General features: G+C 45.5%; 1 protein-coding gene across 3 annotated transcripts in view; it reads right to left on the bottom strand.

Moving 5' to 3' along the window:
• The window catches only part of LOC126237274 (neither inactivation nor afterpotential protein C), a 383,219-nt gene that overhangs the window by 164,565 nt on the left and 203,278 nt on the right, over positions 1 to 15,376 (bottom strand). For all 3 annotated transcript variants that reach the window (XM_049947204.1, XM_049947206.1, XM_049947205.1), the window contains exons 14-16: positions 14,368 to 14,509; positions 12,000 to 12,150; positions 644 to 966 (exon numbers count right to left, since the gene is read on the bottom strand). In XM_049947204.1, the coding sequence (XP_049803161.1) occupies positions 644 to 966; positions 12,000 to 12,150; positions 14,368 to 14,509 (616 nt within the window). The remainder of the gene's footprint in view (positions 1 to 643; positions 967 to 11,999; positions 12,151 to 14,367; positions 14,510 to 15,376) is intronic.

Below are 15,376 nucleotides of genomic sequence, written 5' to 3'. Positions count from 1 at the left end.
TAATGCAATGATAAACTGGAGAAACATTGAAATGGAAGAGAAAGCTGACATGTTTAAGCCAATTAATTGAATAAAAGCCGCGCGGAATTAGCCGAGCGGTCTAAGGGCGCTGTAGTCATGGACTGTGCGGCTGGTCCCGGCGGAGGTTCGAGTCCTCCCTCGGGCATGGGTGTGTGTGTTTGTACTTAGGATAATTTAGGTTAAGTAGTGTGTAAGCTTGGGGACTGATGACCTTAGCAGTTAAGTCCCATAAGATTTCACACACATTTGCATTGAATAAAAATAATAGTCAATTATTTCGATGAAGATGTAATAAATAAATAAATAAATAAAGAGCATTAACAAGACTAGAACTGATAACCTTCAGGATACCAGCTAGATAAATTAATCGCTTTTTTCCCTGGGTACAGCGAAGAATTCTTTTTTGTCGATTACTGGCAAACGAGGACGCACCAGGGCGAATGACTGCAGAATGTGGTATGCTGGGCAATAACCGACACCACCGTGTAGGTTACTTTCAAAATATTCGGTTCTGCTCCTGAGGACGTCCCCTTCTAAGACAGTACGCCATTTATTGAAAAGTCGAGAGAGAGAGAGAGAGAGAGAGAGAGAGAGAGAGAGAGAGAGAGGGAGAGGCACTCACCCTCATGCGGGTGTTCTCGGCGACGAGCGCGCGGCCCCACTTGCTCTTCTTCTTGTCGGTGGAGGGCGTGGTGGCCGCCTCCTGCTCCTCCGGGGTGAAGGTGAGGTTTCCGGGCCGCGACAGCTGGTTGGTGAACAGCTGCCGGATGACCGGGTCGGTCGACTGCCGCAGCGTCTCGATCATCTCGGGCGGCAGGAAGTCTCGGTTCTTCTCGGCCATGTCCGTCGCGTTGTACGTCACCTTGCCCGTGTAGTGCGCCACGCTGAACTCGAACGGCCCGGTGGCGCGCAGGTGCGGGCCCTTCGACGAGCCTCGTAGGGTTTCTGTACAGACGAAGCTCAGGTTTCACCTTGGTTTCTGAACGAAGCCACGAAGGAATTACCGCAAACATCAAATCAGTAGACGTGGGGAAGTGATGCACATGTACAGACAAACACACGATTAAAGTTTCGGAAAAATTGGATGATTTATTCAAAATAAAAAGCATCAAAAACTGAGTAAGTCAATAAGCGCTGGTCCATCTCTGGCCCTTATACAAGCAGTTATTATTCTGCTTAGCACTGATTGACAGAGTTGTTGGATGTCCTCCTCAGGGATATTGCGCCAACTTCTGTCCTACTGGCGTGTTAGATCGTCAAAACCCCGAGATAAAGTACTGGCCATTAAAATTGCTACACCAAGAAGAAATGCAGATGATAAACGGGAATTCATTGGACAAATATGTTATACAAGAACTGACATGTGATTACATTTTCACGCAATTTGGGTGTGTAGATGCTGAGAAATCAGTATCCAGAACAACCACCTCTCGCCGTAATAACGGCCTTGATACGCCTGGGCATTGAGTCAAACAGAGCTTGGATGGCGTGTACAGGTACAGCTGCATATGCAGCTTCAACACGACACCACAATTCATCAAGAGTAGTCACTGGCGTATTGAGACGAGACAGTTGCTCGGTCACCATTGACCAGACGTTTTCAATTGGTGAGAGATCTGGAGAATGTGCCGGCCAGGGCAGCAGTCGAACATTTTCTGTATCCAGAAAGGCCCGTACAGGGCCTGCAACATGCGGTCGTGCATTATCCTGCTGAAATGTAGGGTTTCGCAGGGATCGAATGAAGGGTAGAGCCACGGGTCGTAACACATCTGAAATGTAACGTCCACTGTTCAAAGTGCCGTCAATGCGAACAAGAGGTGAACGAAACGTGTAACCAGTGGCACCACATACCATCACGCAGGGTGATACGCCAGTATGGCGATGACGAATACACTCTTCCAATGTGCGTTCACCGGCGATGTCACCAAACACGGATGCGACCATCATGATGCTGTAAACAGAACCTGGATTCATCCGAAGAAAATGACGTTTTGCCATTCGTGCACCCAGGTTCGTCGTTGAGTACACCATCGCTGGCGCTCCTGTCTGTGATGCAGCGTCAGGGGTAACCGCAGCCATGGTCTCCGAGCTGATACTCCATGCTGCTGCAAACGTCGTCGAACTGTTCGTGCAGATGGTTGTTGTCTTGCAAACATCCCCACCTGTTGACTCGGGGATCGAGACGTGGCTGCACGATCCGTACAGCCATGCGGATAAGATGCCTGTCATCTCAACTGCTAATGACACGACGCCGTTGGGATCCAGCACGGATTTCCGTATTACCCTGCTGAACCCACCGATTCCATGTTCTGCTAACAGTCATTGGATCTCGATCAACGCGAGCAGCAATGTCGCGATACGATAAACCGCAATCGCGATAGGCTACAATCTGACCTTTATCAAAGTCGGAAACGTAATGGTACGCTTTTCTCCTCCTTACACGAGGCATCACAACAACGTTTCACCAGGCAACGCCGGTCAACTGCTGTTTGTGTATCAGAAATCAGTTGGATACTTTCCTCATGTCAGCCCGTTGTAGGTGTCGCCACCGGCGCCAGCCTTGTGTGAATGCTCTGAAAAGCTAATCATTTGCATATCACAGCATCGTCATCCTGTCGGTTAAATTTCACGTCTGTAGCACGTCATCTTCGTGGTGTAGCAATTTTAATGCCCAGTAGTGTAGTTGGACGATTCAGCCCATAATGCTCCAAATGTTCTCAATTGGGAGAGGCTGTATGTCTTGTTGGCCAAATTAGTGTTTGGCAAGCACGAAGATAAGCAGTAGAAACTCTCGTTATATGTGGATGGGCATTATTTTGCTGAAATAATGGTTCAAATGGCTCTGAGCACTATGCGACTTAACTTCTGAGGTCATCAGTCCCCTAGAACTTAGAACTACTTAAACCTAACTAACCTAAGGACATCACACACATCCATACCCGAGGCAGGATTCGAACCTGCGACCGCAGCGGTTGTGCGATTCCAGACTGTAGCGCCTAGAACCGCTCGGCCACTCCGGCCGGCTTTGCTGAAATAGAAGCAAACGATAGCTTACTATGAAGGGCAACAAAACGGGACGTATAATATTGTCGACGTACCGCTGTGCTGTAAGGGTGTCGCGGATGACAAGCAAAGGGGTCCTGCTGTATAAAGAAATGGCAACCCAGACAACCACTTCTGATTGTCGGGATGCATGGCAAGTGACATTCAGGGTGGTGTCCAACCGCTGACCAGGACATCTCCAGTAACATCTTCGCTGGTAATTGGGGCTCGTCACTGAAGATAATTCCACATCAGTCAACGAGATTCCAGGCCGAATGTGCCCAGCACTACTGCAGACAGGCTTGTTGGTTTATAGATGTCAATAAGAGTCGGCGCAAGGGCAACCACGAGCTTATCCCTCTTGCTTGGAGCCAACTATTAACGGCCCTTGTGCCCACCGAAACACGACTGCACGTCAGATCTATGGTCATGACGAACCCAAAGCTCTCAAAAGTGGTTCAAATGGCTCTGAGCACTATGGGACTTAACATATGTGTTCATCAGTCCCCTAGAACTACTTAAACCTAACTAACCTAAGGATATCACACACATCTATGCCCGAGGCAGGATTCGAACCTGCGACCGTAGCGGTCACGCGGTTCCAGATTGCAGCGCCTAGAACCGCACGGCCACACCGGCCGGCCCCAAAGCTCTGAATGCCTCGCTGATGACTGCCCGGACAGCTCGTTCTGCCGTCTGTGTAGGTCGACTGCTTCATTCTTGACACTGTGTTCGGCCATGGTTCATCCATTCCTGCCACCATCGTCGAACAGTGGCTTCGCTCCTATTCAAATGTCGAGCGATTCGCCGATTACTCCAACCGGAATCTCCGGATCTAATTGCACGTCCTCTCTCAGATGCTGACATCTGCAGATATTGTTCACGCGCCTGTCTGCGAGGCACAGTTATTGTCCAACTGAATACACGGATTGAAATACGCGAAGGCTTTCTGTGCTCGTGCCTATATATGCCCTGTTTACTATCCATGTCATCAGCGCGATTAAAATGCTCTGCAGCTGCTACCAAAGTTTACAATTCAATTTTTCGACGATACCTGTATGAATAACAGTACGTGACCAATATTCGTAACTCCTTAGTGGTGCGTATTTTTATTCATGATCTTTAATCTAGACAACCTAGTACACCACATCAGACCAAAACGTTTCGAGACTGGAAAAATAGAGGAAAGTTAAAATGGTCGTTTTAATGCTACATGTTTTCTAATAGTCAATCCCCACTAGAGTATAACGCACGGTGTAAGGTGGCAGATTTTAGCACCTTACATGATATTTATTCAGAAAATAATATACGATAAATACCATGCAGATAGAGAGAGCCATTTGACAGAACTATACTAGTATCAACATATCAAGATTAATACTGGTACGTAAGATTTTAGAACCGTGCATATTATCATTGGCAAGGTGGTTTGGACGGACACAGGAAAGAGTTGTTTCTGATGTCGAACAAGCGAGGTGGCCGGCAGCTGGCCGGTGCTTCACACGGCGGCTGATTTGTCGGTTGAGTGGCACTTGTGACCACAGGGGGTACTGGGGGAGCCTGAGACCTCACAGGTGGAAGAAGAGAGAGAGAGAGGGCGTACGTGCGAGACAGAGAGAGACTGTTTCCCGCCGTTGCGGATAACGGGATGCAAATACTGTGCGCCCATGAAAGGTGGGAGATAAAAACGCACATGGATACATGTGCGAGGAACAGCACAGTTCGGCGCCAACAAGATCTGAACTCTGGTGTCGGCGGTGGTGCTAGGCGGACGCTGAGGGTCTGCTCCGCAAGAGCTCTCGCAGTGGAAAGGCGACATTACGGTGGTGCTTGGGACGACTGTCGTAATCTACATGGTGAAGTATGGTGATATTAGAGCAAACATCTGGCAAAGTAGGGCATCGTAATTGAAATTGCGTACGCGTTCCACTAGCTCTTTGCTTGAGCTCTCTGATTCTGTGTTCGTCTGTGTGGAACTCCAGTTAAACCACTTGCGTGGCCAGTATTAACCTACTTAAGTTATGGAAAGGGACGATTAGGGATAGAGTCTCCATTGTGCCATTGGTAGGATAGTTAGTTTAGGTAATTAATTTGATTGTAATATATTACGTTAGGAATATTGCTCATCCTGTGTTTAATGAATAAGTATAAGATTTAATAACAGACCATAATCAAAGCATTATTATTAGTGTAGGTAGCAAACTAATGATAGAATAAGAGTTTTATTAATAAAATATATTATCATATTAATTCGATGCAAACGGTACTGGGGATGTATTCGCGCATTGAAAAAGAGCCTGGGTCAGGTAGCAGTAATGAAACAAGAAGTTTCATATTCATTATACCCTCGTACATTGCAACGGATCGTTCATACAATCAAGTGAAAGCGTCAGAAATGTACTTCTCTGGGATTTTGTTCAACATGGACATCACATTTACACCTTTCCGGTCTTGGTGAATCTCCAGAGTCCCAGATTCGCATTTTGTCGTTTTGTGATAGGTCCGTACTGGTAACACCAAGTCTCGTCACTGATGATGATTTTTTTCAGGTAAGAAATGTCCACGTTTTTCATTTCACTCAAGACACGGCAGGAGTCCATGCACAGTTCTTTTTGTTCGGGAGTGAAGATCCGCGAGAGAAACTGCTCCGCGAGTGGTAGCCGCGCGGTCTCAGGCGCCTTGCCATGGTTCGCACACACCCCCCTCCTCCCCTGTCCAAGGTTCGACTCCTCCCTCAGCCATGGATGTGTGTGTTGTCCTTAGCGTAAATTAGTTTAAGTTACACTACTGGCCATTAAAATTGCTACACCACGAAGATGACGTGCTACAGACGCGAAATTTAACCGACAGGAAGAAGATGCTGTGATATGCAAATGATTAGCTTCTCAGAGCATTCACACAAGGTTGGCACCGGTAGCGACACCTACAACGTGCTGACATGAGGAAAGTTTCCAACCGATTTCTCATACTCAAACAGCAGTTGACCGGCTTTGCCTGGTGAAACGTTGTTGTGATGCCTCGTGTAAAGAGGAGAAATGCGTACCATCACGTTTCCGACTTCGATAAAAGTCGAATTGAAACCTTTCGCGATTACGGTTTATCGTATCACGACATTGCTGCTCGCATTGATCGAGATCCAGTGGCTGTTAACAGAAAATGGAATAGGAGGGTTCAGGAGGGTAATACGGAAATCCGTGCTGGATCCCAACGGCGTCGTGTCACTAGCAGTTGAGATGGCAGGCATCTTATCCGCATGGCTGTACGGATCGTGCAGCCACGTCTCGATCCCCGAGTCAAGAGATGGGGACGTTTTCAAGACAACAACCATCTGCACGAACAGTTCGACGACGTTTGCAGCGGCATGGACTATCAGCTCGGAGACCATGGCTGCGGTTACCCCTGACGCTGCATCACAGACAGGAGCGCCAGCGATGGTGTACTCAACGACGAACCAGGGTGCACGAATGGCAAAACGTCATTTTTTTCGGATGAATCCAGGTTCTGTTTACAGCATCATGATGGTCGCATCCGTGTTTGGCGACATCGCGGTGAACGCACATTGGAAGCGTGTATGAGTCATCGCCATACTGGCGTATCACCCGGCGTGATGGTATGTGGTGCCACTAGTTACACGTCTCGGTCACCTCTTGTTCGCATTGACGGCACTTTGAACAGTGGACGTTATATTTCAGATGTGTTACGACCCGTGGCTCTACCCTTCATTCGATCCCTGCGAAACCCTACATTTCAGCAGGATAATGCACGACCGCATGTTGCAGGCCCTGTACGGGCCTTTCTGGATACAGAAAATGTTCGACTGCTGCCCTGGCCGGCACATTCTCCAGATCTCTCACCAACGGAAAACGTCTGGTCAATGGTGGACGAGCAAGCGGCCCGTCACAATACGCCAGTCACTACTGTTGATGAACTGTGGTATCGTTTTGAAGCTGCATGGACAGCTGTACCTCCACACGCCATCCAAGCTCTGTTTGACTCAATGGCCAGGCGTATCAAGGCCGTTATTACGGCCAGAGGTAGTTGTTCTGGGTATTGATTTCTCAGGATCTATGCACCAAAATTGCGTGAGAATGTAATCACATGTCAGTTCTAGTATAACATATTTGCCCAATGAATACCCGTTTATCATCTGCATTTCTTCTTGGTGTAGCAATTTTAATGGTCAGTAGTGTAGATTAAGTGGTGTATAAGTCTAGGGACCGATGACGTCAGCAGTTTGGTCCCGTAGGAACCTACCACCAGAGAAACGGTGCACACACTTTTCGCTTCTTCAGATCCTCGTGGAGAATGTTTCGAACACTTAATTCAGGAATATTGCCCCATTAGATTTGTGACATACTACGGTCGCAAGTCCACTGCTTAAAAGTTTGCTCACAACTGAATGGCCGAATGCATATCTGTTAGCTATTAGTTCGAGCTGCTACCGTTGTTACCGTGTTGACGTCGCTTGTAAGCCATTAATAAAATCAGCCTCAGAATGTTTTTGTTGGACGGGGTGTTGCCTATTTTAAACAGCATGCAATGTTTGTTGATACTGTACAGCAGGTGTAATCAGACCTTTTTACCAGCCGCGCATTTTGTGTCTCTGTTAGTAGAAAAATTTTCTAACCGCCCAACTGTTCCATAGTAATGGTGATTTATAAAATAGGGAAGTAACTTTATTTTATAAAATTTGTAAAGCAGAGTTATAGAAAGTTAAACCTTTGAACAATAATTACTTACCAAGCACTTTCTGTTAAAATTTTATGAAATCTAATGAAAATGTTTTTAAATCTCTACACCCACTGCCCAGCATGAAAGCTGGAACGCTCACTAGTGGGCGGTACGGACCAGATTGACTGCGTCTGATGCACAGCAACCAGCCACAGAGTGGTTTTAAGATACTTTACTCAAAAATTAAGAGGTCCGCTATTTTTTGAATAAAGTAATCTAGAACCAGTTTGTGGCTGGTTGCTGAACACCATCAGCAGTTTATTTCATATAAGAGCCACGGTCTCCAGGCAGTCTTTATTTGACAAAACTGCATGAAATATTTTCCGGTCCACTTTTATTTTGCCCACCCTGAACAAGGAGTTTTAAAATCGTTCGGTCTATGTTGCAACACTATATATTCAACATGATTGGAAACAGAAACTTAAACGCAGCGGTAAAAGTGTACCTTGGCCCCAGTTGTAATTTGCTAGTTCATGTGGTTGCCGGTAGGTTCTCGTGATGCCACTAGTTCGCTCATTCGCTCAATCACCGCTAAGTGTGTGTCGAGTGTACGTGACATTCGCCCATTCCTCGTGTACCTGTCTGGCGACTTTTGGGTTTCAAACCATACACGATTCTAAAGCTAACGGTCCATCATGACGGCGCTGAAAAAAGGCCTAGAGTTCATTCTGGCCGTCGAGGTGGAAGTTAACTGTTACCATCTCGTGCAGTGCTAACTGACGACATTCCGTTCTGCTTAAGAGGAAAAGTGAAACGTGACAACGTAAGAACATAGACAACCATAGCCGTGCATGATAACGATTCTCCGTAGCTTCATGTGTCATAAGCCGTTTCCAGAGAAAAGATTTACAGCCGTTCCTTTTTTGGGGGAAATATTACAGCAGTCACGTACCTGGGTATGTTGGAGATCTGACGTTTTCCACAACTGCGACGATATGCTGATATTTTCGTTTATCGACAGGACGGAGAATCATTTCATTTTCACCTGCACGTAAGAACATTTCTCAACAATGAGCTGTTTCAGTGGCGTACAGATCCCGAATTACACCATTGGCATCCAATGTTGCCGGATGTCACGGTTTCTCATAGGTGGGGCTGAAAAAGATTTCGTCTATGTGTGACGCGCCTCTCCTTACAACAGAACTGGGTCATGCTGCCTAACAGCAGTGAATGCAGTAACTGCAGACATGCTTGCAAAAGTACGGTACTAGTTGGACTCTCGTCTGGATGTCTGTCGTACGTCCGGTGGAGAGAACACTGAAAATTTGTAAAACGTAAGTGAAAAATTTGATCCTAATCGTAATTTTAAAAATCCATCGTTGAGGCAGCTCACTGTTAAGAAATGCCCTTACATGATGGTGTCAATACGGTGGTGCTTCGTCTGATTGAAAAATCTAATATACAGGGTACATGTCCTCGCAGGTGTGGAGCTAGCCATATAGCCAACAAATCCAGGTACATGATTCCTGTAACTCTCTAGTCCCCTACATCCCCACCCTCCCATAAAAAGAAGCGGGCCGTAAGTATTTTCTAGGGAAAGAGCGGGAACACCTGACGCTTTGGAGACTCTCTCTCATGCTCGACTATTATGTGTGTTTCCCAAATTCTTACGTCGTGACGGTTCGCTTTTCCACATCAGCCGCGTTAGTAAACACTTCACAGGAAAGTAAATTGTTAACTTCCATCTGGACGCACAGAATCACTTAGCAGAACTCTGCATGTTGTTGTTTATCACCGCCGTGAAGAACTCGTGGCAACCGAATCCTGAATAGTCAGACACCAATGTCGTTGCAAAATACACCAGACTGACATAAATGAACAGTAGCTATGCCTAGGCAGGCACGACGAGTAGACTTTTGTGGGCTACATGAAAAACTCTGCTGAACGTGCTCTACGTTCTGAACGATCGCACGGGCGACCTGTGGATTTTCCCTTACACCAACAGCTAGTGTTTTCAGACTCTCTGTGTTAATATCAAATGCTTTGGGCTCTCGACGAAAATCATGCCGCACAGCTGTAACCCAACTGGACCTGTTGAAACGGAGAAGGCAAAACGCCTTTTATTGCTGTGTTATTACCATGGCGACTCGATGAAAATTGGGTAATGTACGAGCGAGGTAACTACACCAGAGAGAGACTCCTACTAGAAAACATGTGAACCGGGGGCCTTTGGCAAGATGAACGATTAGGTGCGGCACGAACATTTCAGTTTACCACTAATATCTATCTTTATTCATATAAAAGATATAGTCTTGTGAAACTGGATGAGACATTCTGTTTGTTCATGTTATTGAGAGGTCCCGGCGGAGGTTCGAGTCCTCCCTCGGGCATGGTTGTGTGTGTTTGTCCATAGGATAATTTAGGTTAAGTAGTGTGTAAGCTTAGGGACTGATGACCTTAGCAGTTAAGCCCCATAAGATTTCACACTCATTTGAACATTTTGTTATTGAGAGCTCATCACAGCAGATCTTGAGAAATGGTGACAAATACTGGAAGTGGATTGAGTCATCAGTCATGTAGAATTACTGATTTGCAAGTAAACCAAGCAGACGTCTGGGAGATGGGGGGAGCGTACGAGAAACGTACTGGGATATACAGGGTGGTTATAATTAAGCTTTTACTGTTTGAGGAGGCCCCCCCAAGACAAATGAGTGTTCGTAGGATAATGAAGCTTCGTGGATGATGATGACGTTTGGTTTGTGGGGCGCTCAACTGCGCCGTTATCAGCGCCCGTACAAAATCCCAGTCTTTGCTCAGTCCAATCGCGCCACTTTAATGAATGATGATGAAATGATGAGGACAACACAAACACCCAGCCATCTCGAGGCAGTGAAAAATCCCTGAACCCGCCGGGAATCGAACCCGGGACTCCGTGCACGGGAAGCGAGAAGGCGACCGCGAAACCACGAGCTGCGGACAAACTTCGTGGAAACATTTTTAAGGACATGCGGAAGAGAAATAATGAAGGAATCATTGAAAGAAACACGTTTTACTTTCCGCATGATAGGATAACATTTGTTAACTGCGTACCATATGTACGTTCCAGGTTACAAACGTTGCTCAAAGTGACCGTCATCCGCATCCACGATAGCGTTGAACAGCGCTAGAAATTTCTCCACTGCCGCCCGAAACAACAGTCGACCACGCGATGTTCAACTGTCGTGAAACAGCTCGTGCACTACTTGAAGTTCGCTCATTGCGTCTAGCATTCTCAACAATTTGTGGCGCAGTTGGCCTTCGGCCTCTTCCGGGAGCAATTCCATAATCACCACTTAAGCTGAACTTCTCAGTTATGTCCTTCAACACGTGTGCGGAAAGAGGATCTCTCCGTATTCCTCTAATGCTTTGATAATTCCGAAGAGCAGCACGACTACTGCTGTTGTTTTGATAAAAGAGCTTTACGAGTAAGACACAGCTCACCTTGTCCAGACCCAAGTCAACTGTCTGCAACTTTAATATAAACTGATGCTTGTGTTTCAGACCTACGTCGCCGTACCAGTACCAGAGCATAGCGGCAAGTCATTACGCTAACACTACTAACAACGAAAATCTGCTGCCCAGTCTGAAAATCATTCCTATAAAGTTTCCTGTCCACACTGGCTCAAGTAGTGGAAGTTTCACAGTTCCTATTACAGACTTCTAGGGATTGTAAACAAAGGTTACACAAATGCACCGTTTGGCTGTATAACAAATTTGGAGATCGAATAACTTTCAAATCTCCTGCTTCACGTTACGCACGCAGCTGAGACAACCAGCTCTGAGTTATGTGGTCTACAGGAGCCTATGGCAAGAGCAATAATTCGAATTGTCGTTATTGAGTTCTATTCTACACGACGTAGAACGTCCTCTTCAAAGACGAGAGTGCAGCGCGTCCGTGGAGCACCGCACTCCACCCTCCTAGTTATGAACTGTCAGATTCTCGGACGAAAATAGTACGTGACGTCGTAATTGCAACAGGGTCTGACGACGGCGACCCTCTCTCAGTTTGAATGCGTACCGTTAAGCGTAGTTTTCAATTTTATATCCAAACGATACATTTTCAAACACTGTTTCCTTACCGAAACTTCATGTACTAAGTATCCTGTACAACACCTAGAAGCTGTAACAGGCGACCTGTATGCGAGCAAGCGAGAGGCAGACAGAGAGAGAGAGAGAGAGAGAGAGAGAAGGGCAAAGTAAGGGAGGTCTGTGCACCTTCACCTCACCTGCGATGAAGTCGGAGCCTTGAGGGTTCCTGCTGGCATCGTCCAGTATGTAGAGCAGTCCAGAGGGCTTAGCCATAAGAGCATCGACTGTCGGCTTGTTGTCGTAGAACTGCAGCGACGCCAGCTGGATGTCTTCATCGGCTGCCTCTTGCTGCAAAGTAGAGACAAAGTGGCGTCAACTAAGTTAACGTACAAATAACTCTGAAGAACGTTACAGTTACTGACTGTAAAGCAAGTAAACGGTTAAGCAACTAGCCTTCAAACCATCAAGGTTAGTTCTCCCTCTGCACACTACCTCTTCAGAAACAAAATATACACTGATGTGCAAAACTTAAGAACGAAAATACATTCGCATGATATATGACACCCAAGTAACGAAGCTCGTTGAAATTTGGTTCGCACATTGAAAGAACTACTGCAGTTAAGTGCAGAAGGTAACTGAAAGAAATACGTAATGAGGCGAACAGCAATGACACACTGCAAAGATAAACACAGTAAACATAGCATTATATCTGCAACAACAGTTGTCGAAGTTGATATTTGGTTAGAAAGGAACCCAAGGAGTCTTGCAGAGCGAGAAAGAAGTGGTACATGAAATATTAGCGTTTTGCAAGATGAGTCAGGGAATGTGGGGTGTCATACACATTCGGGGCAATGTATATGAGGCGTACAGTGATGACGATACGTGCTTAACAAGTGGAAGTGATTGTGACACAGATACCGCGCTACGTAATTCATCACCCTTGTCGGACAGGGAGCCACAGATCCTGTCTCCAGTGAAATGTAATAAAGGAAATTGTTGTCCAAGGAGCGGGTACTGAACATAATGATGCACACAAAAGATCGTCGGCAGCAAAGTAAGAAAAGAATTTTGAACAGATTTCGTGTAAGTCCACAGCAGTATGACCGTGTATTTGCATAAGAAAAAGCAACGGAAATTCAAGGGCGGTCAAGAAGCACTTGTTAAAAAACAGGCGTTTGCGCGTTTCAAAAATGCTCGATACAATATTCAGGATGTATACGACAGTGACCTACTGCATTAAGCACATCAATTTGCGCGCGAAATAGATTACAGTGATTTCAAGTTCAAGGGAAACAATGGATGGTTGCGTAACTTCAAACAGTGCTACGGAACTGGAAGACGTAAGATAACGAAATTTCAAACAAAGCGTCAACTTGACGATGCAAGCAAACTGTGGAGTGGGCCCAAAAATTTGTAGATGAGACAAACAAACTTATCCCATCGTTCAGTAAGGGATCTGTTTTCAACACCGACCAGTCGGGATTTGAAGAAGAAATGCATATGCGAGGAATTCTGCAAATTAGAGGTACCAAGAGAGTGGTGTGATGATCAATTAACATTAATGCCTTGACGCATTCGTATACAATTAAGCCGACTATTATATCGATGGTAAATTGGCAATAAAGTAATGTATTGTGTTGTGAGAAGTTGGAGGTGCTCTGCCCCCTAAGATTCTTTCTCGTGTGCGTGATCTTGCAAGGGCATTAGGGAATGTTAACGTCACAGAAAGCGAGACTGGGAAAATAGGCATAAGAGAACTACAGCTACGGTATGAGCACTGCTTTTAGCCAATAGTCGCTCAAAGTAACTTGCTTTTGCTTGTTTCCTGGTCTGCGTACACAAATCAAACTCCTTTAGAGCAAACTATTCCTCCTGTAAAGTGTCTGACATTGCAGTTGACACCACACGGAACCACTGGACGAACTCAGCCTCTGGATGTTTGTTTTTTTCCGGACCTATAAAACATATTATCGCATTATCTGCAGCTACACCTTAAGGGATGGCCAGTTTCACGATATGCTTCACGACAGACTGTTTCGCATTCAGTTGCATGCCATCACATTCCATCAGTTATCGACCCGTTACACTAACATCATTATATCCACATTCTCTAAGAGTAGATAACTAACTGAAAGTCCTGCACGGTTTGTAACCCCCAAGGAGTTCGGTTCGACGTTCATGGTGCAAACCTTTTTGATCACTGTGACGCGCCATTTTTCATTCGGTGTTCACGGCGCAAGTGAATGGTTTGTTTTGGAGATTTTTTGGATGCTGAAAATGTCCATTTTGTGAAGTTTAATGCACACATCCCTTAAAAGGTTGATCTCTGCACCTCCCGGACAGACATTTTCTGTCGCCCTTCTGATGCACATGATGAGTCATTAGCAGCTAATATTTTCCCCATCATAACCGTTAACAAAACTATCAAATGAGGCTTACTAAGATTAATCTTGCGACCTCGCACTCAAAGGGTTCCTTGTTAGAGGCTGCTGGTGACAAGTAATATTCGTCATGGGAGAAGAAATTGTTATCTTAGAGGAGATTAAAATCGGTAATGGATCTTACCATTTCCCACGCGAAGACTCTCTGGTTGTAATGGTACTGCATCTGCTCGTTGAGTGTGTTGACGAATAGCTGCTCCAAGCTGTTTGTCTTGAAGCATTCGAAGCCAAACATGTCGAGGATGTTGACGCAGTAATGGTCACCGCTGCAATAAGTAAAACAATATCTGTTTGTTGCGGTGGATGGAGAGTGCTGAAGAGTTTCATCTGGACTAATCTCAAGATTTTAAACATGGCTGCAACAGCAACTGTTGAAATTCTTCACGATAGAGGATGACAGCCAAAACAGTTGCAGGATAAAAATTTTATTAAAATTCTTGACCAAGGTTTCGGTACATATAAATATACCTTCATCAGAAGTAAAAAATCTAAAATTACATCATGCAATGGAGATTAATAAATCAATTGTGCCAAAGGCGTCGTCAATAATTAAGACATCTTCTCCATTTGTACAACATGACTATGGGCACAGGGTCAATGCGAACAGTTTAGCACCAGTACTTCGCCTATGAACTATCGAGACAAGAGTGTCTCTGCACAATCTCCCTCGGACTTTATGCACTTTGTCCATGTCATGAAAAGATTCATAATTACATCCTGGAAGAAGCTTCGTGGTATCTTGATATCCAGTTTTGCACCACCTCCACAACCTCATCATCCGATGAAAGCTTAGATTCACGCAGGCACTCTTTCATCGTATCAAAAAGGTCAGTCCTTGAACCTAAGTGAGAATTATATGGTGGGTACTCGAGTAGTTCAGAACTAAGATCTACATCTATATCTGCGTCAAGACTCCAAAACCCAAATGACGGTGTGTGACGGAGGGTACTTCTGGTACCATTGTAGTATCTCTTGTTTCACACTCTTTGATATCTTACCAGTAGCACCAATGAGTTTTGTGGTGCGCGTACTGTAAGACCTTCGGTACACACACCATCAGATTATTTGACTTGTCACTCTAACGAAGTAGGCGAGTGTCAGCAATATGTACGGAGGGTACTTCTGGTACTATT

This window comes from Schistocerca nitens, chromosome 2 (assembly GCF_023898315.1).
Source record: "Schistocerca nitens isolate TAMUIC-IGC-003100 chromosome 2, iqSchNite1.1, whole genome shotgun sequence".
In the NCBI taxonomy this organism is placed as follows: Eukaryota; Metazoa; Arthropoda; class Insecta; order Orthoptera; family Acrididae; genus Schistocerca; species Schistocerca nitens.
This window is presented reverse-complemented; position numbering and strand designations above follow the sequence as displayed.